The sequence below is a fragment of the Nicrophorus vespilloides genome, unplaced genomic scaffold, assembly GCF_001412225.1.
Source record: "Nicrophorus vespilloides isolate i.1.1-1 unplaced genomic scaffold, Nicve_v1.0, whole genome shotgun sequence".
NCBI classification, from domain to species: Eukaryota; Metazoa; Arthropoda; class Insecta; order Coleoptera; family Silphidae; genus Nicrophorus; species Nicrophorus vespilloides.
In genome coordinates, this window is record NW_017099933.1 from 158,919 (window position 1) to 185,735 (window position 26,817).

Sequence of the window (26,817 nt, forward strand, 5' to 3'; positions counted from 1 at the left end):
ATAAACGTTGCGTTAAATTAACTGTTTATTTATGTACTATTTTTTATTAATCCGCGCAAATAAGCGTACTATTTAGTAAGTAACCTATATAAAAGATAGTTTCCTTACTAATTTTGTCAAATAATATTAATTCTAGTTAGTTCAGTTTTCATGAGAAGGCAGTTAGTTAAAAGTAACGTAAAAACTGAGTGCTATTAAATATAGAAAATACGATTGAACAAAAACAAACGAAAGTATTTGAAAAATATGTTTTATTTATAAAATTACTGTATTTTTATTTTACAATAGTATTCAAACGAAAAACTTTCTTTTCACGCATTCAACTATGAGAAACAAGAATTGAAATTCCCGACGATGGAATGTATAAAAAATATTGACAAAAATGTGTCAAAATCAAAAATCTAAAAAAAAAATGTTTAAAATCAGCTTAAATGAATATCATATTATTTTTCATCTGGTTTGGTAACATTCAAATCCTTAAGCGTTTCAATCACTTCATTAGCATCCTCATTACTCTCAATAGCCTCTGGCTCCTCATCATCCTCACTTTCTTCCTCATCTTCACTAGAAGTGACCCCATCTGCTTCCCCATTATACAACTTGCACTCTTTTAATACAAACTGCTGTGACTCGAGGAATGCAGTTTTGAATTGGGTTGCAACTATAAATTAATAAGTTATTTATAATATATTTATTCATATTTTTATAGATAAACTTACTATCAACAGTGCCAAATTTTATTGCCAGACATTCACTTTTAATTTCTTCGTCTGTGAAGTCTGCAGGAACATTATAGACAAAAGCTTTGTCTAATCCTGGCTTTGGTTTCAGCTCCATCAAAGGTGTAATGAAATGATTTGCACACACCTTGAGCGTTTTATCTCTGCGCATTACAATTCTCACAGTCTTGTTAACTTTGTGCTTTAGCATCTTCAGCTCCCCAGTACCTCTCTCTTTCCACTCTGGTATATCATCACTACGATCAAATCTGTATAGCTTTGACCTCACTTGCAGGACAACTTCTTCTTCCTCCTCATTTGTGGGTATCACAACTTCAGGTAATGTAATAATTGGTGCATACTGTGGATCATATTCACTATCTGAAGCGTCACTTACTGAACGGTTACGATCTCCAGCATCCTGAAAATTTAAATTCCAAGATAACCTCAAATATTTTTTTAAATGTAAACGAATGTTGCAAACTGTTTGATGCGTAAGAGTAAGTTTATTAATTATAATTGGAATAATACCTTTACTTCTTCAGCCATTTTTCAATTTAAATATTTCGATAACGTTACTTATAATACTTCAGTTTTGAACGTCAAAGAAAACAATGTGTCCCAATGTGTCCGTTGCGGAAAGCAACTTGTTGACATTTCGAAATTTGACACTAAGAAGCGGGAAAATTATATATTTCTAAAAATGTTACGTTTCAAAAAATCAAAATATTATTTAATTATTTCTGAACTAGTACTAAAGCGAAATGATATAAAGGCTTATTCACTAGTCTTTCTGCATTGAACTTTTATCACCTTAAACTTTAGTATTTCTTTTATGAAAGTAAAATACATTTTGTTTGTATAATATTAGCATTGTTGTAATTATGCTGCCTGTTATTTGACTTTTTTTCTCGTAAAAATTGAATTTGGATTCACAATTTTGAAAGATAACAACATAACATAATTACAAATAAACTAAAAATGTAAATTGTAACTTTTTTTCATTTTATTTATACGTTATTTTTTTTTCATTTGTCTATGACTATCAAATTAATATTATTTAAATAATTTAGTATGTTCATGTGATTAATTTGTCAACCCTTTGATTTATAAGATTGATTTTAGGATATGCAAAAAAAAAGGATTGGAGCTGGTAAATGAGTAAATAATACAAACAACGTAAAAATAATAAATATTTTTCAAATATTCTCTTCAATAAACGTAACGCATATCCTTTAAATTTTTGTTTGAAACAAGTAAAAAAAAATAAAAATACATTTTATGATTCCTTCTCTTTCACTATTGATTGATGGTTAAGTGCATTCTGATAAGCTCTTCTGACAGCCTTCTTGTCCGTTGGCTTCCTCGGTTCGTTTACCTAAAATAAGCAATTCTAATTAGTATACTAATTCTTTAGTGTAGTAAATATATGTACTTTTGATTCGTCTCGTTCCTCGTCGATACCAAGTAATTCCAACTTTTCCGCCGGCAACCACTGCCAGGTTCGCTTTGCATCGAAGAATAGCACCAGGTAGACATGCTCATTGTAGTTTGTGGACAGAGCAAGTACGTCCTTGGGTGGCGATGGAATCGGAACACCTTGATATACATAGCCTTTCGGCATTTCGGGGTCAATAATCAATGCGGGATACCAAGGATAGCCTCTGCATTTAGCCCAGACCAACTGGAGAGGCTTGAGTTTTCCTTTAATGGATGTACTGTTGTCCCCGTGTTCCGCATCGCTACCTTCCTCCTCATCGTCATCTGGAGCAGCAGCCTCCTCAATACTGTGGCATGTATCGGAGTCATCGTCCGATTCAATCTCTGATAATTCTCGGGAGTAGCAAGTGGAGAGGCTTGTGCCGCTATCACTGTTCTCATCCCCAGAACTTTGCTGACGAGCTCTGTAAACGCGAAATGAATCTGGCATGTTATTTTTGCTATTCTTTACATTTTCTTCAGATTTTGTTAAACTAACAGATGATAGTATTGTTGAGGTTGTTGCACTTGCCGTTGTATTGGTTGTGCTTGATGTATCGACTACTCGTTTGGGTCTGCCTTTTTTCTTTCTAAAAATTAGAAAAAAATAATATATTTGACATATACATCAATGATTAAGACATTACGTCTTGGCAGGCGCTGGAGCAGCTTTAACAGGTGATGGTACATCTTCGGTACCGATTTCTTTTTCGTCCGCTGGTTTCTTTAAAGCCGCTTGGGCTTTTCTAGTAAACAGAACAGCAGTTCTTCTATTGACACCGGTAGGAGATGCACCAGCTAAGGCAAAAAAACAAAAAATAAATATAAATTTTAATATTTAAAGTTGATTCAATTTACCGCTGCTACCTTGCGAGGGCGTTTTGGATTCCGCAACTTCGGTTTCACCATCGGATTGTGAGCTATCAGTAGCTTGTGCTAAAGCCCTGCGAATTCTCATCATTTCCGACCTTATCATCTTCACTCGTTTAGCTCTTTGCATACCGTGCCTAAGAGTGTGACTCTTTGCCATCAGATCCTCCAATTTGACAAGAATCTCAGCACCTTTTTTACCTTTAAGAGCTTCAAACGCCTTATCAATTTCCACGGAAGTAACTTCTTTTATTTCAGCTACAACCGGTTTAACTTCAACTACTTCCTCAACCTTCTCTACCACTACTGGTTCTGGTGGTGGTGGAATAGACAACAGACCGGCAGCTTCAAGATCTTTCTTACCTTGTTTAAAGATCGCCCCGCACTGTTCGCGCATCTTAATTCCCGCTCTAAAAGCAAACAAAAATTATAAACATTATCGCTTAGATAAAGAAAACTTACTTACTTATAAAATACTGTGTCTTTATTATTGTAAGCTAAACAATTAGCGATCATCAGATCAAAATCTTTTTCCATCACCGTTAAACTTTCGTATTCGGAATTTTCCAATTTCAAACGCATGGTGCTGAGATCCATTGGATCCGTGACAACAGTTGTATAATCAGGAACCTCCTCCAAATCTACAGGCTCGCTAAAAATCTCGTTAGTGTCCTTTGCACTGATCAATTCCAATATCTTTCTCAGACTCGCTTCTAAAGGTCGCAGCTGGACATTAAGCGTCTTCTCCGTTGCTTTCAGCAATTCTAATTTTAATTTCTCGCGTTTCCTAACTAGCTCACATAATAGCCTCGCCCTTTCCAAATCTTGACGTAAGCACTGCCAGTACTTAAGTTGTCTGCAAAGTTCCAAAGTATCTACGTTTGTTGTATTGGAATCCCTGGTGCCACCTTGTGCACTCTGAAGTCTGCGCAACAAAGGCACGCCGTTCCTGAATTGCCTTTTCAATGTCCAGTATGCAATTAGGCGCTGAATGAATTGAGATTTTTTCTGTATAGTTACGAGCGATCCAATCTCTTGGATTCTTTCTGGTGGTATTGTGGGAATCAGAATGACAGGTACAGTTCCTCGTTTCTTGGCTAACATTTTTCTAGCCTGCTTCATTTTGGTTTTGGCATCGTCCTTTTTAGCATCATCTGATAAAATATTTTGTTAAACATCTACTATTGTTAAAGTACTATCGTAATGAACTTACTAAATTCAGGTGGGGCATGAATATCACAGTATGCAATTTTTTGCACCAAGACCGGCTGCGAATCACCACCACTGTCTTTTACTGTATCCATCTTCATGTAAAGTCCAGCCTGCTGGGCACATGTCACGTGAAACGCAGAATAACAATTGGTTTTATGGCATTGAATGCAAGCACCAACTCCTTTCTGTTTGCAGACATAACACGATAGCTTCCAACGCGCTGATGGAATAGTTTCAATAGAATCGATAGGTTCTAAGAAGACGGTATTAGCAAATCGAACTTCAGGAATCCATAAGGCGCAAACAACGTGAGCCCATTCACTCCTGTCCGTTTGTTTGAATGCTCCACCTTGATTTGGACATAAAACGCAATCAACCGCTCTACTTGGTGACTGTAAACATCTGAAAATATAAATTAAAAAATATCCACAAATTTAATATTTTGAATACCGTACCGTCGGCAGAGCCATTGGCCTTCAGGTATGTAAGGTACACCATAACAATCTTGATGCACTGCCAAATTGCACATGTCACAGAATAAAATTACATTGGTGTTTTGGCATTCTCCATCCATGCAAATGCAACATACAGCATCATCATCAACTACACTTCCAGTATGTCCATTGACTGAAGCTTGAAAGTAAGATTCCTTCTCCAATCTATCCATAAGTAATTCCAAAGAATCCACAGAAACAGGACTTAAACCAATATCCTCACGTTTTTTATTCATTAATTGTAACCAAGCTGTATCTTCCTCATCTACATCATATTCAACTTCACCATCCAACTCCTCAGCACTTTTTTCAATGAACCTAATATAGGCATTGGGCCTGGCGGGAGCATCACATATGTTGTAATTCTCCATTTCTTTGTAACTTGCTTCTGGTAATGGCACATGAGCTTCTGAAACATATTTTCTATAATATAAACAAATATAATACAAAAACAATATATTACCTTTAATATCTTCAGATTTTGCATCAATTCCACTATCATCATCTGGTAATTCATCATTGGTAACTACCTCCATATCTTCATTGATATTCAACCTGACCACATGACCACCTAATTCAAATTGAACCATCTTTTGAGCTTCCTCATAGGTTAGTGGTTCTGGTGCAGTAAATACTGGTTGTGGAGGTGGAGCCTTTGCAACCCTTGATCTCCCTATAAAATAAGTTATAAATAGTGTAGTAAACATAGCAACAATAACAAACCTTTCTTGTTCTTTGGAGTAACAGGTTTTGGTGTTTCAGGGGTAGGATTATCATGATCATAACTTTTCAGGTGATACTGCAGACCACACACTGATTTATATGTCCTCCCACATTTTTGTATTGGACATGCATAGGGCGGTCCATGCTCTGCTCGCACTTTCTTGCAATGCTCCAAAATATCAAAATCCAATCCCATGTTTTAGGTTATGTTCTAATATACAATCACGGAACTACTAAATAAACCATTTCCACGCCATGTTCGTAATAATAATTGGTCTTAGCACTCTACACTACACTAAATTAACACTACAAGAAAGGTAAGCAATAATGATAACATATTTCATTTTAAATAATGCAACAAACAAAAATCGAAAATCAACGTACACTTGCGTCAAAATATACGCTTGACAATTGTAAATATAAAAGTTTACATCGAATACCCAGTAGTTATAAGTACTGCCAACTGTAGTCAGTACTAGTTTTTTCAGTATTATTTTTTCAAATCCAGGGGGACCAAGTCATATGAGAAATCTGTTGTATAGCCACTGCGGTGGCGTTCCTTAGTACATGGAGAGCACATAACGCGGCGCCACATGTACCAGCAAATATAAAAGCGCCAAATAATTTGAAATTTAAAATAATAAAAAAAATACGCAACTTTGAGATTGATATAGTCAGGATTTTGATTGTCGGGATTTCGAACGGATTACTTTTGATTGAAATATACAGCATTTTTATTTTAGTCATATGGGCGCATCACGTATTCTTAAAAATACATTAATCCCATTCCTCTCATTGGTGCTCATTAAGCGCTCCGGTGTACCATGTATATTTGTATCATGAATATTATTTGCTTACTGTTATTATATTTCTCGGAACATTACCCAACTTTGCTGAAGACTATTGCAATAACACCTGAAATCTGTTTGACAATATCTGACTATAATAAAAGGTTCCGAATGATTTCGATTGCTTCCGATTTCATCCGAAATATCTTCTTTTCTACTAGCGTTATAAAGTGAATAGTTGGTACTACCCTCAAAAAAATGTATTCACTTTGGTCTCCCTGGTTGTGTCCAACCATTATTATAATTGTTATTGTTAATATAGAAAAAAACAAAATAAGTATTTACGAAGACACTTAGTCTATACGTCTTATTGTTATATAAGTAAAAGGGACCAATCGTAAACAATCCCATTGATACGTAGGAATACGGATAATACCTTTTTGAATACTCCGAGTACCTTTATATGCACATAAGAATCTTCCCATCTTAAATCATAATGGATACTTTTTTCATATAAACAAATGCCGAATTCCGTGACAACGTTTAATCATCATTAATAACAAAACCTTACTCCTAATCACAACTCCCAACCCGTAATAATAATTTAATTCAGATGAATTTTAAATTGACCAAGTAACGAATTAAGTTATGTAAAACTTAATTAATTTCTTTAATTTCCTCCCAACTAATGAGACTTCACAACACCTAAAATGTTCGGGATTTTGAAACTGTCAGGATTATGGTTGTTTTGATTGATTAAAAATGGACATTAAAACCTATACCAGTTTTCAAGAAGAAGGATCAAATAATAAATAGTCACAGACTATTTTTGAATTTTGAAATATAAAATATTCTTTATTAATAATATTGCAAATTCAGTCCAAAACTGTTCTGGTGTTTCACACAAGTAATATAATTTGATTATATAAAATTCTCACAACATTAAATATATAATCTCTCTGGAAATAAAAAATAATAATAATATATATATATAAATTTAAGAAATTGCATTTCTGTAATAACAATGTTTGCAAGCAGTATTGTTTGAATAATTCGCAAACAATTATAATAGTACGTCCATTTATATATATAATTCATTCAATTCCCGCATAAATGTTAAAGAACATAATAAGAAGCACGATAAAACACAAACAAGTATATACATATTAACAAGGAAACAAACGAATTATTAGATAAGGAACAAAGTCAAACTTAAGTAATCCAACATATAAATAATATTAAGAAATAACTCTACAAATAAACGAACATATATTTACAATTTCACTCAACAGGCGAGAGATTAAATATAATAAAAAAATATACAATAAATAGTTTGCTAGGACGACGACCACAATATAAATAATGCAAATGTATATAAATAAATATTTTGTGCAAATTTGGGCGACTATTTTCTAACAAAAAAAAATATAGATTACACACAAAACACAATATATGTAAATAGATTAAGACGCTCCACTTGTGCGTATCATTGTAATAACAATGGCGTTGGCGAGTGGTAAGTTTTTGACATTTGTTTTGAAACTGGGGGACGTGATAATCATTTAATTTATTAAACATCGCGCGTTTCGCTCTCCTGCATCTTAAATTTTCTAAATTTCTAAAAACACGAAATCGAAACCAAAATCAGGACACGAGAAAATTTCATATATATGTGGAATGTATATGGAAAATTGTTCAATTCTGAATTTACAATTTGCATTACAAAAATTTAAAATAGAATTGAACTATTTAACTTACGCTAAATGAAAACTTTCTTCTTCATCATCATCTGGATTTCACATGTCGTTGAGTGTTAAGCCAAGCCGCCGTGCTCTCGAGTTCTAAATTGGTGCATTCGCCTGGAAAGATCATCGGAACTGTAAGCACCGACACGTTTCAAACGCTTCACCCTGCAAGAGTTTGTGTCTACCTTATTGAGCATTTTTACTAGACTGGATGCGGGACTTGTAGGTAAAGGAGAGGAAATACCCGTACTGGGCAACGACAGTTCAGCAAAGGTAGGAGTTGATGGTCTAGAAGCAGGTCGAAGCTTCACCTGCTTCAACATATCCATCGATATTACTGGTTGCGTAGAACGGCGCTGCAATTTAGGAGTTTGACCACGATCCTAAGATTCAATTTTAGATTACTATTCCCTTGATTCAGATGCAAACTTACCCCAGCTTTGCGTAATTTCACTTTAAGTATGTCATCTAAAGAGATTACCGGACGTCCATTTTCTTTGTCACCTTTGTCCTCTTTAGCGGCATTCCGATTGATTTTAATGCCTCTACTGATCGGAGTGCTCGTGCATAGTGGCATTGGAGGAGGAATAGGAGGCGGCGGCGGTGGAGGAGGTGGTGCAGCGGCCATTGAAATGAACGGAGGTGGAGGTGGCGGTGGTTTAGGTGTATGATCTGCGCAGAGACTAGGCCTAGGTGTATTGGCCAAAGCCACTTTAATCGCTTCCAATTCTTGACGCAACTGCGATAAGTCTTTAACTTCCATCCGCAGCTCTGCTACCTCCTTGTTAAGAACACTCACTTCTCTCTGATGCGCTTCATCCAATTCAGACATTTTTTTGCAGATCTCATCCAGCTTCGATTTATAATCGTCACAGGTACACTGCGAAAGCGTTGCATCTGATTTCGTTTTGTTATACATGGCCAAAAGTCCCTAAACAGATATTCATTCAAATTAAATCAAAATGCTCATGTATATGTTGTTACCATTTTGATCGAAATTCCGAACCACGAACATACTTCTATGATTTTGTCCGCCCATTTTGACGAATGCTTTTTATGGAAAGACCGAAATCTAGATATTAACGAACTCGATGAACTAGTATTAACAAAGTTTAAGATGGAAGAAGAGGAGTTTCGCTCAACCGAGCATCGCTTGATCGGCGAAAAACTTTTAGGAATTACATATTCTGACTTGGGGCTCCTTTTAGGTACCACATTCTCAACATTCTTTTTGTTGCATAATTTAATGTACGCATTGCGTGCCACCTTTGGTGATATGCTTTTATAGAAACGCTTCTTGTTTATTGAGAATACCCTATTTTTATTAAAAATTGGATTATCAAATTCATCGCGATTAATCTAAAAACCAGTTGAACCTGATGATTAATTAAAAGAGAGATCAGGGGATGGACAACAAAATTACCTTGTGAGTCTCAGTGAAATCATAGTTGAACGAGTTCTTTTCATTGATTTGATTGTTAATGAAGTTTTTGGCTACGGAGAAAATTTCACCGCTCTTCAATATTTTAATCGGAGTCGAACTCGGTGCACAGTATGGTGAGAAACGTGTATCTCCGCTGCTCGGCACGATATTTGTGGCAACCACAGGTTTTTCAGCATATAAGTTTTTGGGCGTTTCAAAAATCTGCGCAAAGCTGTGAACGTCGTATTCCATGGAATTGTTGTAATAAGCAGTTTGCGTGCCTACGTCCACCTTGACCACGGCCTTCTCGCAAACTGGGCTCGCCTCTTTCGTGTAACACGATATCGAGTTCTTCATAAGATTATCAAACTTAATATCGCGAGTATTCAGAAAGTTAGAAGAAGCAACCATCTGTGGTTTCATGTTTCTCTCTACCGAATCTCGAAGCTTCTCTTCAAACAGCATATTCAGGTTCGTACAGTTTAAATTGTCGTTTCGGATCTTTGCCAAATTCCTGTTTTTGGGTGTCACGAACGAATTACTTCTAGTGCGCGCGGTGTCTATGTTGATCTTCTTACGAAGCACCAATGAATTACTGCGGAGGACGCGGGGTGTGGTCTCCGTGTTTTTAATGGGAGTGACGACGACAGGCGTCTTATGTGTGTTCAGGGGTGTCGAAATGATGGAGTTGTTAGGCACCTGTGGAGCAAACTCCTGTTGCAGCGTTTCTGCATGATAACTACTGTCATTCTGCCTGCTATCATTGTGCGCCCTTTTTCGATTCCTTCGATTACGTCGCCTCTTCGCCATCGTAGCACTTCTTAGTAACAAAATCAAAATGCAAAACGTTATTGAGATGATGGTGAACAATATCTGATATACATTAATAATAGCCATAAGCTTCAATGTGACAACTACTGGTCGCCAACTTATCCGTTTATAACTCAATTTATGAGACAGATAAGCACCATTTAGTAGAAGAAAGTAATGATAATAATAAAAATCTCAATTTATATGTTAATGTAATTAAATTACCAGAATTATTATTATTATTACTCACAATACATTATTTTAATTAAGGGAGTAGCAAACACTAAATATTAATAATTTAAAAAGATATCATCACACTAAACATGTAAATAATTTTGTTTTTTATTTTAATTAGACAATAATTGTATATGAATCCAATTAGAAAACTGAATACAATATTTTTAATATCATAAAATCCGCTATATCATTCAATAATCAAGTATGTTAACATAAAATGCATGCTTTGAAACAAAAAACTAAAATAAAATAGAATTTACGTTGACAAATAACTGTTAACTTTTTTAAACAATTCAAATGTTGAGGTTAACATTTTCTTACCAAATTTTTATCGCCTGTTGTCCATTAAGCTGTTTGCTTGTTCAATTAAATAAACTAATAAAATAAACGAACACAAAGATCAATGTAAAATAAATATAAGTATAGCAGAAACAGAAGGTTTACTTTTAACGGATGAAACGGTCTCTGGACAGGTGAGCAGCGCATGCCCTCCAATGCCCTCGAACACGGCTACCAACAGAAAGTAAGCGAAAATCACCACTCATAAATAAATCTTCAAACTACGATATTCAAATGCTTATATTTCATACTTAACGATACAAAATGAAATAATAATTAATGTACATTTGCATATATTCTATGTACACTTACTTCAAGTATCAACAGTTACAAAAAATGATGGCGTACAAGTGTTCATGTAAACGAAATTTTGTAGATGCAAAATATCTTCCTTTATTCATTTCTCTATTTTATATTTTTTTATAAATATATTTTCCTAAAAATAATCACATTTTTAAGTTTTAAATAAACATAATAAATCTATTAAAAAATAATAATAAAAATAAACAGAACACTCTTTGGTGTAACAAATAATACCACATGTAAATGATGTGATAATACAAGAAAAAATATGTTTATATATATAATTAATAAATACATAATAAAAATGTGTTGTGTTTGTAAATAATCTATTATGTAAAAATAAAAACACATGTATATGTGTACCACGAATCAGCGGCGATACAAAAAAAAATGAAAGAAATTCGATTTGTCAATTCGATAAAAGGTGAAAATTTAAAAGGGAACTACGTGAAAATATATATATATATATGTATGTTGGTGGAGATGACCCACAATTGCACTTCTTTATTAAATTTCCTGCTTGTAACCACCAACTTGTTAATTGCACAGGTTAAATGCTGTTTAATATTGGAGTCACTAATTAGATGTTAACTTTAGTCTGTCTGCGATCGACGAGTTTTATGTCGCGTACCTGTAAATTGTTGTCACTTTTAGCTGCAAACTTGATCAGAGCTTGCGTGGACACTTGGGCGGAATGCCTCAGGTCCAGCTTAACAAGATTCACGCATTTACTTAAATGTTCCAAACTCTGTTCAGTCACCAGCTTGGAGTGGCTTAAATCGAGCGAAATCAAATTTGTGACAGTGTTAGCTGGTTTCGTGCTTAGCTGGGCGATGCCAGCATCTGAGATACGAGCGCAAGAACTCAAGCTCAGGTGCTTTAAATTAGGTAAATACTGAGTTACGTAACGCATTGCGATGTCCGTGATATCGGTGCCAGCCATCCTCAACGTGTGCAGATTGCGCAAACGTATTTTCTCATCGGTGAAGACCTGTCGCGAGTCATTATTGGGTCCTAAGATTTCCCTGAGGGCAGAATCATTGAATCCAGTAACAAAACTCAGGTCGAGCACCTGTATTTGGGCACAATAACACGTTCTCAGTGCAATCACCGGATGCAAATTAACGCTAATCAGGCTTAACTCTTTTAGGCACGGGGTTCTCTGGATCAGCCAAGGTAGCTGATATTTATTGATTGTGCACCAATCGAGTATTAATGTTTCCGGTTGTCTGCGCACGATTCCCTTCAAATGATCGGACGTTATGTGCTTCTGCGAGAAGTTCATGTTCTTCCACAGCTGAGGATCGATGCTAAACGTGGACCAAGTTTTGCACACCAAACTGCACGTATAAAGATCTTTAGGATACAAATATTTAAACACTGGTATCATTATTCTGCGGTCCAAAGCGTTGCTGGCTGCGGACAATTGTCCTGCCGTTGAGATCGGTGTGGGACGTACCACGTACATCGGTTTCTTTAACAGTCTGTTGGTGCCGCTGGTTATTTGCTGGGCCAAGTGCATGCGCACAGCCAATTTGTTTCCAGCAGTCACCGTCGGAGAAGGCGTCGGCGTTACGCTCGCACTAATTACCGGTTTTATATCCTCTTGATCACTTAATCGGCGCTTTTTCACTGGCACACTTTCCTTTCTATCCTTCTCGCTATCACTGTTACTATCACTGCAAGCATCCTTTTCTTGCTTAATATCCAATGCACTGGAAGCGTCCGAACTTATTGACATCCGCCGCATATCTGAGGATTTATTGCGTGCCCTGAAATGCCTAGGCCGGTAATCCGAGTTCTTTCCGAGTTTACAGCACAGCGGGCATTCCCATGAATTAGGCATATCCTCGTTAATGTAACCAGAAAACTGGGAACACAGTCGGTGAACACAATTTGGATGCGCGATCTCGTAGCAAACCTACAAAAAACATCAACCATCAGCACATCGAGTCGACAATAAACGTAAATGCAAAGTCTTACGGAACATTCCATTAAACTGCTGGCACTCTCGCATCTTTGAGGACCTTTCTGAAGGGGTATAATTGGCGTTTGTCCCCAACCGTCCAATCCACAATGCACACAAGCAGCAGTCACCGGAAGCATTGGTTGTAAACACTGACGCATGTTACACGTTTGTTTGGCTCTACCAGGTCCACCGAATTTCACCATATCTTTAAAAATAAACGCAATCAAATTACTGTAATCTAAAGTGTATATAATATTATTACCTAAGCAGAAACTGCATTCTCCACAGTCATTCCTCTGACACGCCTCGCATTTCTTGCATCTGGTCCTCCTTCTTCGTGGTCCACCCTTGTCGTTAGCCCCAGGCGGTCCCTTAGGAGTTTTCGGGGTTGACGGTTTTGCGGGACCCTTGAAAGTTGGTGGAGTTTTTTGCATCGACTTTATAAGAGGCTGCTTCATTTTGTTCTCTTGCTCCTCAGCAACTATTTAGAGCAAAAACATTATGGATTAACATTACAATAATTATCAAAGTTAAATAATATACCAGTTAAAATAGGGCGACCAGTAATGGCTAATTCTCGAGAGTCTTGTCTGTGTAATCCAATCAACGTTCTAACATCGTTGATTAGCGCGACTGGGTCTTTGATTAGATCTGGTACGTTCTTCTTGTTATGTGGAAGCATGTGTAAATAAAACACGATAGCCTAGAAATAATTTTAAAATAAATATAAACACTTTTAACTGTGATGTATTAATTACCTTAAGGCCATGCAGCTCGGAATGTGTTAAGTGAATATGCGGTCGTTCAGGAGGAATCACAACATCCGTACCGCTCGAGAGATGAGATCTTCCCAAAATGCAATGAACGTAGCGTTCTAGAACGTACCAAAGCATCTCAGTGAAGAAGGGATATCGAAATTTTTGAGGCACCTGCGAAATAACCATACAATTATATATTTATTATAATGTTATTTTAATCGAATTTATTACCTTTGTCGTGTCTTCGACTTGCGCAATTTTTAGTTGCTTATCGATACCAAAGGAATGCAAAAAGTTTCCGCCGAACACCAGCGAGTCGACTGGTGTGTAAACGGCGTGTATCCAACCAGTTGGGATGAAGAATGTGTTACCCTCCTTAAGTTCAATTCTTGCGCATTTCTCTACGGTGTCGCCGAAGAATATGTCCGATTGCTTGCCGGAAAGAACCCATTTCTCGTACAGTTCCAAATTAGGTTCTGTGGGCGGTATGAGCCAGAAGACTTTACCACCTTTCAAGATATGATACCAGACGGAGGTTCCACCAAAATCGACGTGAAAATCTGTGTAGCATCCTTTCACTGACATTAAACAGTACTTCTGGACCTTAGGATATTTCATATCTTCCAACAAATTTGTTGCTTCAGTCTGACTCTCCTTCAGGTGCCTCGGCCACACGCAATCCACCCAATCAACTTGTCTAAATACAAACATAATTAGCTATATTAACGGATATATTCTTACAACCGCATATTTACCTAACCACCGTTGGTGTCTGTATGTAATTCTCCAGTTTCGTATGAGAAAACTCCAACGATATAACATTCAGTAATCGATCTTTGTCCGTGTCCTCGTAATATTTCTGCCATTCCTTCATAGTCATTTCGCTATTCTTCTGAGTGTTTACGTCCATGACGTCCAGGATGCGTCTGGATCCAACACACATCCTGACGTCGTTTATGGTAAAGTTATTCGTCGGTACCCTCAGACCGAGTCCGGACTTTTCTTTAAAAAGCAAGGGCGTATTGAAACCGTGTCTTTGCAAATACGCAACAGTGAGTTCTTGTCCGTGCATTTCTTTAACGATATTGTGGGCAGCGAAGCCAGGGTCATCCAATTTTTCCTGCAGAGAAAATGACCTGCGTCCTTCGATTTCATCATCCCCGAGCGCCCAATCTTCTGAGTATAATTTCTTATGTTTCCTTTCACGCTGTTAACAAAAAATAATAAACTAATGTTAGCAAACACGACCATGGCAATTACAAATTAAATTCAATCATTTCAAAGACAATTACTTTCAATAAACAATAAAACATTGATAACCTGTTAGAGAGAAACCTCCAAATACAATTACTAGATTATATATATATATATATTCCAATTTCATCAATTTATTCTAAAGAAATCACTACAAAAGACACTTTTTAATATTAAATTCAAGTATATTATTATGCATCGTATTTGCATTTGTAAACAGATCCATAGTCGAAATAGAATAGGACTTATGCAGGCACATGTTTGATTAAATATTTTACTTGATATACAACACACAATTTATTGAAACACTTTTTCATCATCTCCTTTAAAAAAAGGCTCCTATATTAAAATCTAGAAATCATATATTAAATTTTCTTTCAAATCGCTTGAGTAAAATTTCTGAATCCGGATTTTTGCGAAAGTAAGAAGAAAACATCTGTCAATTACAGTTAGAGATTATCCGTATTATCACAAACCGGTTTTGACATCTAATTTCATAACGAGTGATGAAGCAAAGTTCCGAATTGTGCGCCTGCTTTGTCATTTTCAAAACTTGTGTACACATTTTATGTGTATATTTTGAATATATTAACCATAATTGATTGCTTTTGTCATCTTTGTTTATTGCGGATTATGCTTTGCAAATATATTTATGTTTGCTGTAAAAACAAAAGAAAAAAGTATTGTGTCTAACCATTATTATAGTAAATAAACAAACTATGTACGGTTTTTAAAAAAACAAATATAAAAAGTAGTCATTTTACTTGCATCTAAGTGTTATATATGATCACACATATTTCCAAACTTGTGTTCAGACATGTTATTTGTGATTTTTTGACGACAAGGAACGCATTATCGTATTTTACATTAGTATATATAGGAAAAAGCAGATTGCTTCAATATATAGTTAAACTTCGTCGGCACACTTAAATTATTATGATGTTTCAATTTTGATATTTAAGCTGATTGTTCTTTGCACTTCTTTGAAAAATAATTTAATTAACGATTTTTTAAATTTTTGCGATACATCTGTGATGCTTTCACAGCACAGCGATTCAAAATCATATTAAAGTATTTCTTAAAATACTTATTCATTCATATTTGTTGCATAAAAGTTTTATTGATTGCAAGACAAAGGATTTATTAGTTGGCAGAACTATATACGTTATATAAACTAATTGCATTCAAAGGCTAATGAGAGAGGTCCTTTTGCTATGCATTGTATAATTATATCTAAATTGGATACATGAAAATAATGAGACAACGTTGACTACAAATTACCTTTTAATAGGAGTATTCAAACATTTAATATTACACAACGCTCACATATTGTTACAATGCTATAACAAATATTGTAATTAGTACAACATTTTGAATTTAAAAAAGTTACAAAATAAAAAAAAAATGAATTTAGTAGCGTAATAAGTCATAAAACTGCATATATACTAAAAAATGTAGTAACAAATACAAACACCATTATTGTAATAAAAAATCTCATTATTGTGTTAAAAACCAAAGAAAAACATTTTTAGTTTGTATGCAAATATTATCGTTATCAGGAAAAACAATAGCCAGTGCGCCTTTGTTTATCATATGTAAACATACATTTCGAATAGTGAGAACAATACTATTTAATGGTGAGCTTAGTAAAAACTCTGTAAAGTCAATATATTCGTTCTAGCAAATTATAATTAAGTTGAAAATAAAAAAAGATAACATAACATAATTTAATTGAAAATAAAAAATCCAAAGGTTTCTTAAGAAATTGATTTCAAATCTTCTATAATATTTATAATTATATTATAAATAGAATATTTTTTTTTACCTTTGGGCCAATATTTTTTTTTAATAAATTGTACTGAAATTCTTTATATTCTACAAATTACAATCTATAATTAAATACATGAGATTACACATTTGAAAAACAAATCATTTTTTTACAGCAGAAACTCCTAATTCTGTACAACATAATAAACTTATTTTTATTGCATATTTGATATTCTCAGAAAAATTTCTGAATCAGAAATTGGGGTAAGATATTATGGAAATAATATATTAACAAATTATATAAATATCGGATTTCGTTAATTTTGGGACACCCTATGTAAGTAAACATAAAGTTAATCTAGATTCAATAAACAACTTGGGTGTACTTTTAATTTATGATAAACATTGGACGAATCATGTTAAACTAAACATGATTCGTCTTAAATATAAAAACAATACCGTATATATACACATAATAATTATTTTGAGTGTTCGATGTATATAAAAAGTACTAATAAATAAATTAATTCCAATCAATAATATTTTTCATGCTTATATAAGCTTATATACGCGATTTTTTTAAATAACAAACCAATATATTGGGATTTAATATAACAAAAAAAAATCATGTTCGTTGCTTTATTAAAAAAAAAACCTATTTTTTTAAATAATTTTTACCTTAATCAATATTTCCCATCGCCCACAGTCAGGAAATGTGAAATTCGAAAATCGACTCGTCGAATTATGTATATGTTACATAGGGGACATAAGAATTTTACTTAAGCTTAGGTGGGATATGGCAGAAAGAAGGTTGGGGAAACACTGATCTAAATCATTTTCAACCAACGGATGTGCATATATATCTGTGCCACACATATTTGTGAAATAAAAAATCAATTCCTAGAACTCCCAAATCTATTGATTAGAATAGTTTTATGACTCATCCTATCGTATAATATGTTACAGATGTGTATAATAAAATGCAAACAATATCGCACATAAAAAATTGATAAAAGTTGCTTAAACACAAATATACTATTGTTTTATATCTATCTTTGTTGATATAAATAGAAAGTAATACGGAGTGGAATTGTAACCAAAAAACATTAAGTCATAAATTAATGTTCTATAATAAAAGATTTGTTAAATTTGATTTAAATAATTAAAGATTTTCAGAAACGTTTATGTAATATCGTAAAAGTTTTTCAAATAACGAGTGACGAGAAAAAGAGAAGAATTATGTGTATTTTTGTATATATTAAACATTTTCGTTTTTTTTGTATAACCGACTATAATTTGCAAATATAATTTGTGTTTGCTGTAAAATCAAAACAAAATTGTATTGTGTCCAAGCATTATTATAATATATAAACAAACTATGTACGCTTTTTTATATAAACAAATATTAAAAGTATAAAGAGACCACCACAAAGATCCCGGATCGATACAAGTAATATAAACAAATGTAGTCAGGCGTAAACTCGCTTCACCGTGTTTGAATGAGAAAACAATTCCTGGTGTTATTCTAGTTGTGACATAGTATCGTTTGTGAACACACATTCTAAACTTGTCTTCGGACATATTATTTGCAATAATTAATTTTATGTTAATAACGTTATATATAAATTTTTATTTTTTTCGGTATGGAACGCATTATCGTATTTTACATTAATTTTTATGGGAAAATGTCTTTCGCTTAACGAGTAAGGGACGGATTATGTTCGTTAAGCGAGGTTCTACTGTAACTTATTAATATATCGGTAAACGTGAATAATTGTGCATATGTCAAAACGTGTTATATTCCCTTTATATTTAGTGATGGTAATTAGTTGTGTCTTCGATTCGTCACGTTTCTGTAACGGAGGAGTTCCCACATAGACAAATTTAAAGAATTATTTTACACACTATACAAGAGGAAAATCAACCTATAGATTTTTTTCCAACTGTTATACAGTGGAACCTCGCATAACGAGAATTTCGCTTAACGAGAAAAATGAATTATAAGATAAATTACTCGCTTAATGAGTGACGTTTTGCATAACGAGAGACGATGAGAGTAGTACACATAAATATGATTCTTATTTATAATACATCTGATCGTTTCTTTTCCCGGACTGAACATATAAACAAACTTGACTGCATCTCTTTGTATGTACAGTCCGGTATAAAACAAATAGTGCTATTACAATTTAAAATGAATTGGTAAATCATATTTAACGATCCTATAAACTTAGGTTTAATACAAATTAGTAATTAAAATAATTTAATTATAATTTTATGACAATATTATGTTACATCAATCAATCTGTGCATATTCTTAAATAATATAAATAACTAATGTACATAATGAATATAAACATTTATGAAAATTGATTGGTTATTGTCTGTGCAATATCAAGCAATAGATGAGTTGTATGTTTCTGCACTAATAATGTTTGTCGTGGATGTACAAGATTTTGCAATATTTAAAGTTCATTTCGTTGCTTAATGTAGTTGCGCATCAATACATAGTGAAAAAAACATTACAACTTCATTGCAATCAGATAAATTGAAATCATGTCGAGATTCTATATTATTTATTAATGATTTTCGTTTAAGAGATTTCAGCGACTTTATTCTCAAAAACCGATAAAAGTTACTAAATGAGTACTTTAATTTAATATTTTTAGAATGTTTTTAGTACAAAATACACACTGTTACTCTTTTGAATTATGTAAAATAAAAGTTCCCATTTTTCAGACATTTCGCTTAATAGGTAAGTGATATAAGATAAAATGAATATTAGGTGAAGTAAAAAGTTCTTCGTTAGAAGTAGTGAGCCATATCTCACGATGTATACCTTGTATCTTGTCATTCAATACTGCGAATTAAAGACGGCATAACGCATTAAAAAAGTTCTTTAAAAGTTTTGTGTTTAGTGAGTGCAGTTATGTGTTAGAGCGTTCCAAAATGAAGGTAAAAAAGAGAAAATTCGATACATTCTTCAGTACCACTACGACTAAGGGGAAAATCGAAGCGAGTGGCCAAAAAATTGTGTTGTTTGTGGACCCAATACAGTATCGAATACAACGACAAAACGTTGGTTCCAATGCTGCCGTTCTGGGAATATGGACGTCGAAGATGAGACACGCTCTGGTAGGCCAATCGTCGAAAATGTTGATAAAATCATGGAAATCGTCAAGTCGAAACGGCTTGTGACCATTGCCCAGGAACTGACGATTAGCCAGAAAACCATTTGGAACCATTTGCATAAGGCTGGTCTCGATGTATTGGACAGAACGCTCAGAACTTTTTACTTTACCCAATAATAAGTTAAGTGGTTTTTTTATTATAATGGATATATATTATAAATATGCTGGATTTAAAGTACACAGCAGTTTAAGTTCTAAGTAATTTGAAGAACCTGTAATTCCTAGAATTCTAGACCCAAACCACAAAAAAAATTGTAATAACAATAAAAATTGCATAGTTTTAAAGAATTTGCTGATTAGAATTTCTCTTTCTTGGACATTTTCTAGAAAATTAAGATACAATTAAAAGGTGTTACAATACGAGTTGCACCACCCCCTTAGGCATATTTAAAAAGTGGTACCTTTCGTGTACCACCGCCTTTCACAATTCATAACTGTATTATAAATCAATCAACTCATCCCACGACATAAAAATGTGATTGGTTAATATGTGTTTTATGTATATGACTGGGTAAATTTAAAAATCACCGAAAAATAAATGGACTGAATTTTCCGATCAAGCCTAGAGTAAGTGCGGCCAACTTATTGGTCGATAGCGAAGAGATTTTTGATCGATCAAGAACAGGTAAAAAATATTTCTTATTTCAAATATTCCGCTAGTAAGACGGAGAGTAAAAAACTAACTTCATTTCAAAAGATCGAGTAGATCACGATCACTTTGCAGAATAAGTTGGCAGCTCCGGTGAAACAAATTAAGTTACAACTCATTGATTGATTGTATGACTTATTAATTAGTTCACAAATTAAAATAAATGCACATTTGCATTTATTAAATTAATTTATTTTCATTTGTATTTATTAAATGCATTTATTTTCATTTACATAACAATTCACATATTGATATATATGTATCAAAACACACGTTTAACTACCAAATTATTCTGAAGTACGTACTAATTCGTGTCGATTCGAGTGAATATGTTTATTTATTTGTGGACACACGTTATCTCCATTTTTTTTAAATTTTAAACACACTATAAAATGTTTACATATCCAGTCAGATATTTGAATGGTTTCTGAAAAGGTTATCGTCCACTCATTCGGACTATATATTGAAGATTTAAATAAAATACATGGAACTGTGGAGACAATAAACTGTTAATAGAGAAATTAACGAATTCATGATAATATGCTGTTATGAATATTCCATGTGTGTATTTTAGAAGTTTTTCAAGTAACTAATATTCATAAATAAGAAATTATTATAAATATAATTTTTTTACACATTTTATTGTATAAATTAACATTAACATTAATTAACATTAAAGGTACCGACTCTTCACGTAAACCTAATCTACCAAATGTATTATCAATTATACAATTTCTTGCAGTTATAAAACTTACATAAACATTATTTCTAAAAGATACCCTATTTGTTTACTACATTTCTTATAAATTATTAAGTTCTTAAATGTACATTTTAGGCACACATATTTTCATAGTTTTTTTTACAATTACAGTGGAAGATCAATTAACGAGCACCTCATATATCGAGTGATGCGAGCAAATCACTTATTGAGCGATTTTTCGCAATATCCCGAATTGTGCGCTTGTTACATCATTTTCCAAATGATTATTTGTATTATTGTATTTTACATTCATTTATATCGGAAAAATTTTGGAATGGATTATTATCGTTAAGCGAAGTTCCACTGTACTTCCTTGACAAACATTTTGGTAAGTTTGAATCTGAAAATATATTTATTGATGCTATTTGGTGTAAATCCATGATCAGAAAAAAATGTCTTTACTTGCCCTTTTATAATATGTTCATTATTATATTCTTTAGGATCTGAGACTTCCCAGAAACTTGTACATTTCCGCGTTTGAAACCTTTTATTTCATACAAAAACGACCGGTCAGCAGCTGTTTCGGTGCGTTCGTTTTCCTCAGTCATGCACGTGTATAATTGAGCCTATTTGTTACATAAAACATCTTTTGTATCGATGTTTTAATTTTATAAGAATAAATATTGATCTCTATTGAATCAATAGGAAAATAAAAACATAAGGGAAAAAAATCATTGCACGCCAATTTTAGTTAAAGTCATAAAAGATAATAGGGATGTGATAATGTCTTCCTTGAGAAATTGTATATCAAAGTTCAGAAGGTATGAATGACTTCCTCGGTACCTTTATTGTTAATTCCTAGAAAAGTATTATATTCAATATTTCATGGCAACTGAAAATGTTTTTTTGTTCTTAAGAAAAATGTAATTGAAAACTAATGTGAAATAAGTGATATTTTTTTAATAATACATAGATAGATTTGTTTATTTCTTGATCAATAAAGATATTTATAGGCTTCATCTTTCCTAATACGTAATTAAGATAGAACAACCTTGGAACTTTCAAAAATAGATAAATTAAATGTAATGAAATTAGTTGAAAGCTTTCTACCGAATTGATAGAAATTTTCTTAAATTAGTTGAAGTTTCAATAAAAATGTATATGATCGTGATAAGATGTTATTTTTATAATTTAATGTATTAAAATAGAAAAATGGAACATAAAAATAATTTTACTTTTCATAGTTATTGATTAATAATAATAATTTAAAATATATGCATGAAAACAATGAAAATGAACAATGCTTGAAAAATAAATGTAAAATGTGACTGTATCTCCACTTGTTATGGTTCAATATCACCATAGGGATTTGGAAAACGTGCCTTTTGGATGTCATAAAGAACTAAACAATAAATACAACTATGGTCACACTGGGTATATAAATATTACCGCAGTCCTAAATAATGACTTCAATAAAGTAAATACGCATAATAAATCATACGCGCAATTCTAGGACCACACGTACATGTGACCGGAAGAAGGTATATGTTTTAGAGACGAGAGTCCAAATACCTCTTATAAAATACATAGCATATTGACTACGTTTCAACTGTTAAATTTGTCCAGCGTTGAGTACTGATCGCTTCAAGTAATTCGCAATTCAAGAAATTATGAATACTCGATTTTATGATTAATATTGATTCGAAGAGTTGGAACTTTGCATTCAGCGATATTTTATAAGAAAGTAGAAATAAGCAATTATGCGCTGCTTTTAAACTAAGTACAAGTTATCGATTACATATCTATAAATATGTGGAAGTAAGAATTTAATTTCCTCGGATTTTATATACACAGAAAGAAATATCGTTAAAAAAAAACCTAATATGAAAATGATGAAAACAACGTGCAACATATTAATTCAAAAGTATTTATATATGGTTTGCCCACTTCAATTTATTAACTGAAGTAATGATATTTCATATAAGGAAATTGTATACATTACAAAAAAAAATTAATGCTATTTAGCAACTAATTTCATAAATTTATAATTATGTAAGTCAAATCTTGATCTTCATACAAACTTAAAATAATTACTAATATTAATTGTTGGTATTAGTTACCACAAGTATTTAGATAAGCATGTCAGTTCTGATCCTGCAGATGTTCAAGTACGTAAAATCATACGTAAATTTATAAGTGATCTCAACAGTCGACTAAATTCACATTTAATAGCTTTGACACTTCGAGCACGAAAGAATAGACGCATATTGTAATTAACTTGAAGTTACAAGATAATCATATATAAAACATTTAGCAAATTAGAAGTTGTAGTAATATTAAAGTTGTATAAGTACGTTACATACTATTTAATTATTACAGAATACGACCATGTACATATTGAATTAAATAATTAAGTTTAAAAAATAATCTTAGAAATTCACCAGGTAATTTCAGAGAGTATAAATATAGTCTGCTATCGTTATTAAATGCATTGACATTTAAACTATCAAATTCATAAACCCTTGGTTTTAACTGCATAACTTTGAAACAAATTGATAACAAAATAATTGGTACAAATAAATTGTGCACCAAACTAATTAAAATGTAACATCAATCAATTATGAAAGTGTACAATCATTTGTAGTTTATCAATAGATTGATTTCTAAAGATGTTTACATCTACAATCGTGATTAAATCTATTGATATTTCATTCAGAATTCCGTACATGATTGTAACTATAAAACTTAATTCAACTTATATAAAATGACATTTAACCTGTCAAATCAATACATCAATGCGTTAAACTTTGATTCTAGCTTAATAGTTTCATCTAAATAGACATTATGTAATATGACATTAGTATACGGTCATTTGCAGATTAAGCTCACTTGTTAGAAAAAAAAAAGAAGCTAAAACGTAAAATTAGAAATCTTACAATTGACTGCAAGCATATTCTACTTAATCCATAAACTCATTATTAATCCTTATCTCTCAAGTAACAATTCAAATACAATTATATTTGTAATACGAAAATTATAAACAATAAAATGATTGAAATGATGAATGACTAAGTACGCACAACAATTATATTGTAAATCACTTGCAAAGACGACATAATAGCAACATTTTTTATTAAGTATATTGACATTTCGTCTGTCAAATCCACAATCCTTAATCCGCGCATAAGAAAATCAACTAAAAAGCTATTATCATTTCCAATTTAAAAAAAGTTTAAATGTTGCACCGTCCTTGATTTTCTCTTGAAGACAAATCTCGAGGAGCTATTGTCACGTAGCCGACCAACTGACATACAATAGCAACCGCATGACGTACGCACGCAGAAATCAAAAAACAGGTTGCATTTCCTATTATTGCCCATCAATCCAATAATCTTAAGAACAATCGACATGTTTATATGGGCAATATACACACGCTAAGAATTTGAATATCGCGTATATAATTCGGCACAATGGCATCGCGCTCCGTTGGAATTGTTACATAAATAGAAAACTTGTGTGTGCGCACAGCTAAAGTGGAAAAACAAAAAAAGACAACAAACGATATAATTGATGCAATGAACAAGGAAAAGTAAACAGAAACGCGTCGAGATCTGGTCAAGCTTAGGATGGAGAAGATTAGCGCGATGCACTTTCCTCGGACTCTCATTTGCATGTCGTGATGGAATAGAGGATTTAGGTATGATCATGTATTGCGGGTGGATTAGTCAGATGTTAGTCTCTTTATCTTTGTTTTTCTCTATCTCTATCTAGCCTACAGATAAATACTATATGCGTGTGTAGTAAATAAATAAAGAGAAGATTGTGTGTAAGAGCCATTGCAGTATGGACAGACACGGGGTACGTGCGATTGTGTCGGTGTTGGTGCTAGTATATGAGTGTGTAGATGTATATGCATGTGTGTGCACGGAGGACGTGATCTAATTTTTCGATGTAATGGCGTCTCTCAGTTGGCGTGTTAATACGATGGGTGAGAGAGGATGGAGGTTTGCTTACCAATTGCCTGGAGGATTGCCGCCTGTTGGGCGTCGGGCTGTGCGGCTGCTGGGACATCGTGCGTCGGCGATCGGGACACTTGAAAAATACGCCGCCAACCAAGCACACTTACTGCACTGCACCGCACAGAGCAGAGCTTATTCCTTTCCTTCGGTCGGTGCCGTGTGCCTGTCGTAGCCCGTGTTCCGTTCCGTCCGTATCTCGCGAAACTTTTCCTAAACGATCCACGTAATTTTCACGTAAACACGTCCACACTCCGCGCCCCGATCCAAAGAACTAAAAATAAGCGGCAAGTTGAGGCAGCACCGAGGGTGCGCGCGCATCCGCATCTGTCACCTGCCCGTCCCTCCTGACCGTCCGTTTCATACGCACACGTCAAATCTGACGGACGCGGAGACGTAGAACATGTTTTCTCCTTATTTCTCATCTACTACGAATTAACAACAATGTGTATTTCTTAGAAGGTTTTCAGAGGTGTTCCAACTACTAACCATAGTTGATAATCATATATATTTTACTTATAATACCAAACGGAATTAATATTACTGTTGGCGTAATTTCTGGCCAGTCAGTATGACAGAATAAGTTTACAACATTAACTTATTTAATGCAGATAGCCTTTGTTAAACAACAACCTATAATTGTTAGAATTTTAGAGCTGCTTCATGTAACTGATCTTCAATATTTTCATGTTTATTGTACAAATGATTAAGTCTTCTCAAGCTAATCAAACACCATTATATTGCAGTTAATATGATAGTAATATTGATTGTCTTTGGTCAGCCAGTATGCCTGAAGAAATCTACATGAATACATTTTATGCAGGTAGCATTTGTTGTTCTACAACAACCTCTTCTTAGAAAAGTTTCACAGGTGTCCCAACTAACTGACTATCAACTATGTCGTGTATATTATAGGAAAAAGTCGAAACTGACTAAACACAAATACTATTACTATTGACATGATAATAATACTGATAGTTCTGGTCAAGATCAGTATGATGGGAGAACTTTACATCAGTAACTCGTTTAATATATGTAACATTCGTTCAACAACAATCTGTAGTTAGAAAGTTTTTAGAAGTGTTCCATTTAACTGATGTCGTGTATTTTGCACGAATGATTAAGTCTTGTCAAGCTGATCAGACACATTCAATATTATTGTTAATGTGATTAACATACTGAACAAGTGTGTTCATAACGAATGAAAAAAAAAACTAATTTAATTTGATTAACAATATCTGTAATTTTTAAAAGAATTTCAGAGGTGTCTCAACTATTGTCATGTTTATTGTACGAATGTTTAACTCTTTTCAAGCTGACCAAATACTATCTAATACAGGAAGCCTTGCAATTCTTATGTTTAAAAAGGTA

General features: G+C 33.4%; 4 protein-coding genes across 11 annotated transcripts; all 4 read right to left on the reverse strand.

The window, feature by feature from the left end:
* Positions 1–234: 234 nt before the first annotated feature.
* On the reverse strand, positions 235–1,422 carry LOC108566130 (ran-specific GTPase-activating protein-like). Its single transcript, XM_017925861.1, has 3 exons — positions 1,251–1,422; positions 720–1,140; positions 235–661 (listed from the first exon to the last, which is right to left on the reverse strand). Exons 1-3 carry the CDS (start codon positions 1,266–1,268, stop codon positions 444–446), a joined length of 657 nt encoding a protein of 218 aa, XP_017781350.1. The 5' UTR covers positions 1,269–1,422; the 3' UTR covers positions 235–443.
* Positions 1,423–1,899: 477 nt separating this feature from the next.
* LOC108566164 (peregrin) lies at positions 1,900–5,891 on the reverse strand. 4 transcript variants are annotated; one of them, XM_017925928.1, is made up of 9 exons: positions 5,498–5,891; positions 5,238–5,447; positions 4,736–5,180; positions 4,282–4,682; positions 3,535–4,222; positions 3,057–3,478; positions 2,846–2,996; positions 2,155–2,788; positions 1,900–2,097 (listed from the first exon to the last, which is right to left on the reverse strand). In XM_017925928.1, exons 1-9 carry the CDS (start codon positions 5,691–5,693, stop codon positions 1,999–2,001), a joined length of 3,246 nt encoding a protein of 1,081 aa, XP_017781417.1. In that variant the 5' UTR covers positions 5,694–5,891; the 3' UTR covers positions 1,900–1,998. The 4 variants fall into 4 exon arrangements, with proteins under 4 accessions (XP_017781417.1, XP_017781418.1, XP_017781416.1 ...); XM_017925929.1 differs by having other exon boundaries at positions 3,066–3,478; positions 4,736–5,183; XM_017925927.1 differs by having other exon boundaries at positions 4,736–5,183.
* Positions 5,892–7,689: 1,798 nt separating this feature from the next.
* LOC108566152 lies at positions 7,690–11,013 on the reverse strand. Of its 5 annotated transcripts, none has more exons than XR_001891200.1 (6): positions 10,822–11,012; positions 9,454–10,273; positions 9,015–9,389; positions 8,464–8,961; positions 8,044–8,413; positions 7,690–7,903 (listed from the first exon to the last, which is right to left on the reverse strand). XR_001891200.1 is itself a non-coding variant. In XM_017925904.1 (6 exons), exons 3-6 carry the CDS (start codon positions 10,261–10,263, stop codon positions 8,099–8,101), a joined length of 1,998 nt encoding a protein of 665 aa, XP_017781393.1. In that variant the 5' UTR covers positions 10,264–10,270; positions 10,822–10,875; positions 10,945–11,013; the 3' UTR covers positions 7,690–8,098. The 5 variants fall into 5 exon arrangements, 4 of the variants coding, with proteins under 4 accessions (XP_017781393.1, XP_017781391.1, XP_017781392.1 ...); XM_017925904.1 differs by having other exon boundaries at positions 7,690–8,413; positions 9,454–10,270; positions 10,822–10,875; positions 10,945–11,013; XM_017925902.1 differs by having other exon boundaries at positions 7,690–8,413; positions 10,822–10,875; positions 10,945–11,012.
* A 441-nt stretch (positions 11,014–11,454) lies between these two features.
* On the reverse strand, positions 11,455–25,840 carry LOC108566151 (jmjC domain-containing histone demethylation protein 1-like). Its single transcript, XM_017925900.1, has 8 exons — positions 25,445–25,840; positions 14,625–15,076; positions 14,101–14,566; positions 13,870–14,040; positions 13,655–13,814; positions 13,374–13,592; positions 13,126–13,316; positions 11,455–13,063 (listed from the first exon to the last, which is right to left on the reverse strand). The coding sequence occupies exons 1-8, from the start codon at positions 25,499–25,501 to the stop codon at positions 11,723–11,725; spliced, it is 3,057 nt and encodes a 1,018-aa protein (XP_017781389.1). The 5' UTR covers positions 25,502–25,840; the 3' UTR covers positions 11,455–11,722.
* Between the last annotated feature and the right edge of the window lie 977 nt (positions 25,841–26,817).

Excerpts from the sequence above, each read along its gene's own strand:
- LOC108566130 (XM_017925861.1), bottom strand. Across the intron at positions 662-719 it reads AAAATTTGGCACTGTTGATA|TTGCAACCCAATTCAAAACT; the intron begins GTAAGTTTATCT and ends ATTAATTTATAG.
- LOC108566164 (XM_017925927.1), bottom strand. The coding sequence starts at position 5,693 with ATGGGATTGGATTTTGATATTTTGGAGCATTGCAAGAAAGTGCGAGCA. Across the intron at positions 4,223-4,281 it reads TCATGCCCCACCTGAATTTA|ATGATGCTAAAAAGGACGAT; the intron begins GTAAGTTCATTA and ends ATATTTTATCAG. Across the intron at positions 2,789-2,845 it reads GCTCCAGCGCCTGCCAAGAC|AAAGAAAAAAGGCAGACCCA; the intron begins GTAATGTCTTAA and ends TCTAATTTTTAG.
- LOC108566152 (XM_017925904.1), bottom strand. The coding sequence starts at position 10,263 with ATGGCGAAGAGGCGACGTAATCGAAGGAATCGAAAAAGGGCGCACAAT. Across the intron at positions 8,962-9,014 it reads TCGGAATTTCGATCAAAATG|GGACTTTTGGCCATGTATAA; the intron begins GTAACAACATAT and ends ATATCTGTTTAG. Across the intron at positions 8,414-8,463 it reads TGAAATTACGCAAAGCTGGG|GATCGTGGTCAAACTCCTAA; the intron begins GTAAGTTTGCAT and ends ATTGAATCTTAG.
- LOC108566151 (XM_017925900.1), bottom strand. The coding sequence starts at position 25,501 with ATGTCCCAGCAGCCGCACAGCCCGACGCCCAACAGGCGGCAATCCTCC. Across the intron at positions 15,077-25,444 it reads GGCAATCCTCCAGGCAATTG|CGTGAAAGGAAACATAAGAA; the intron begins GTAAGCAAACCT and ends TTTTGTTAACAG. Across the intron at positions 13,593-13,654 it reads TGGTCGCCCTATTTTAACTG|TTGCTGAGGAGCAAGAGAAC; the intron begins GTATATTATTTA and ends TGCTCTAAATAG.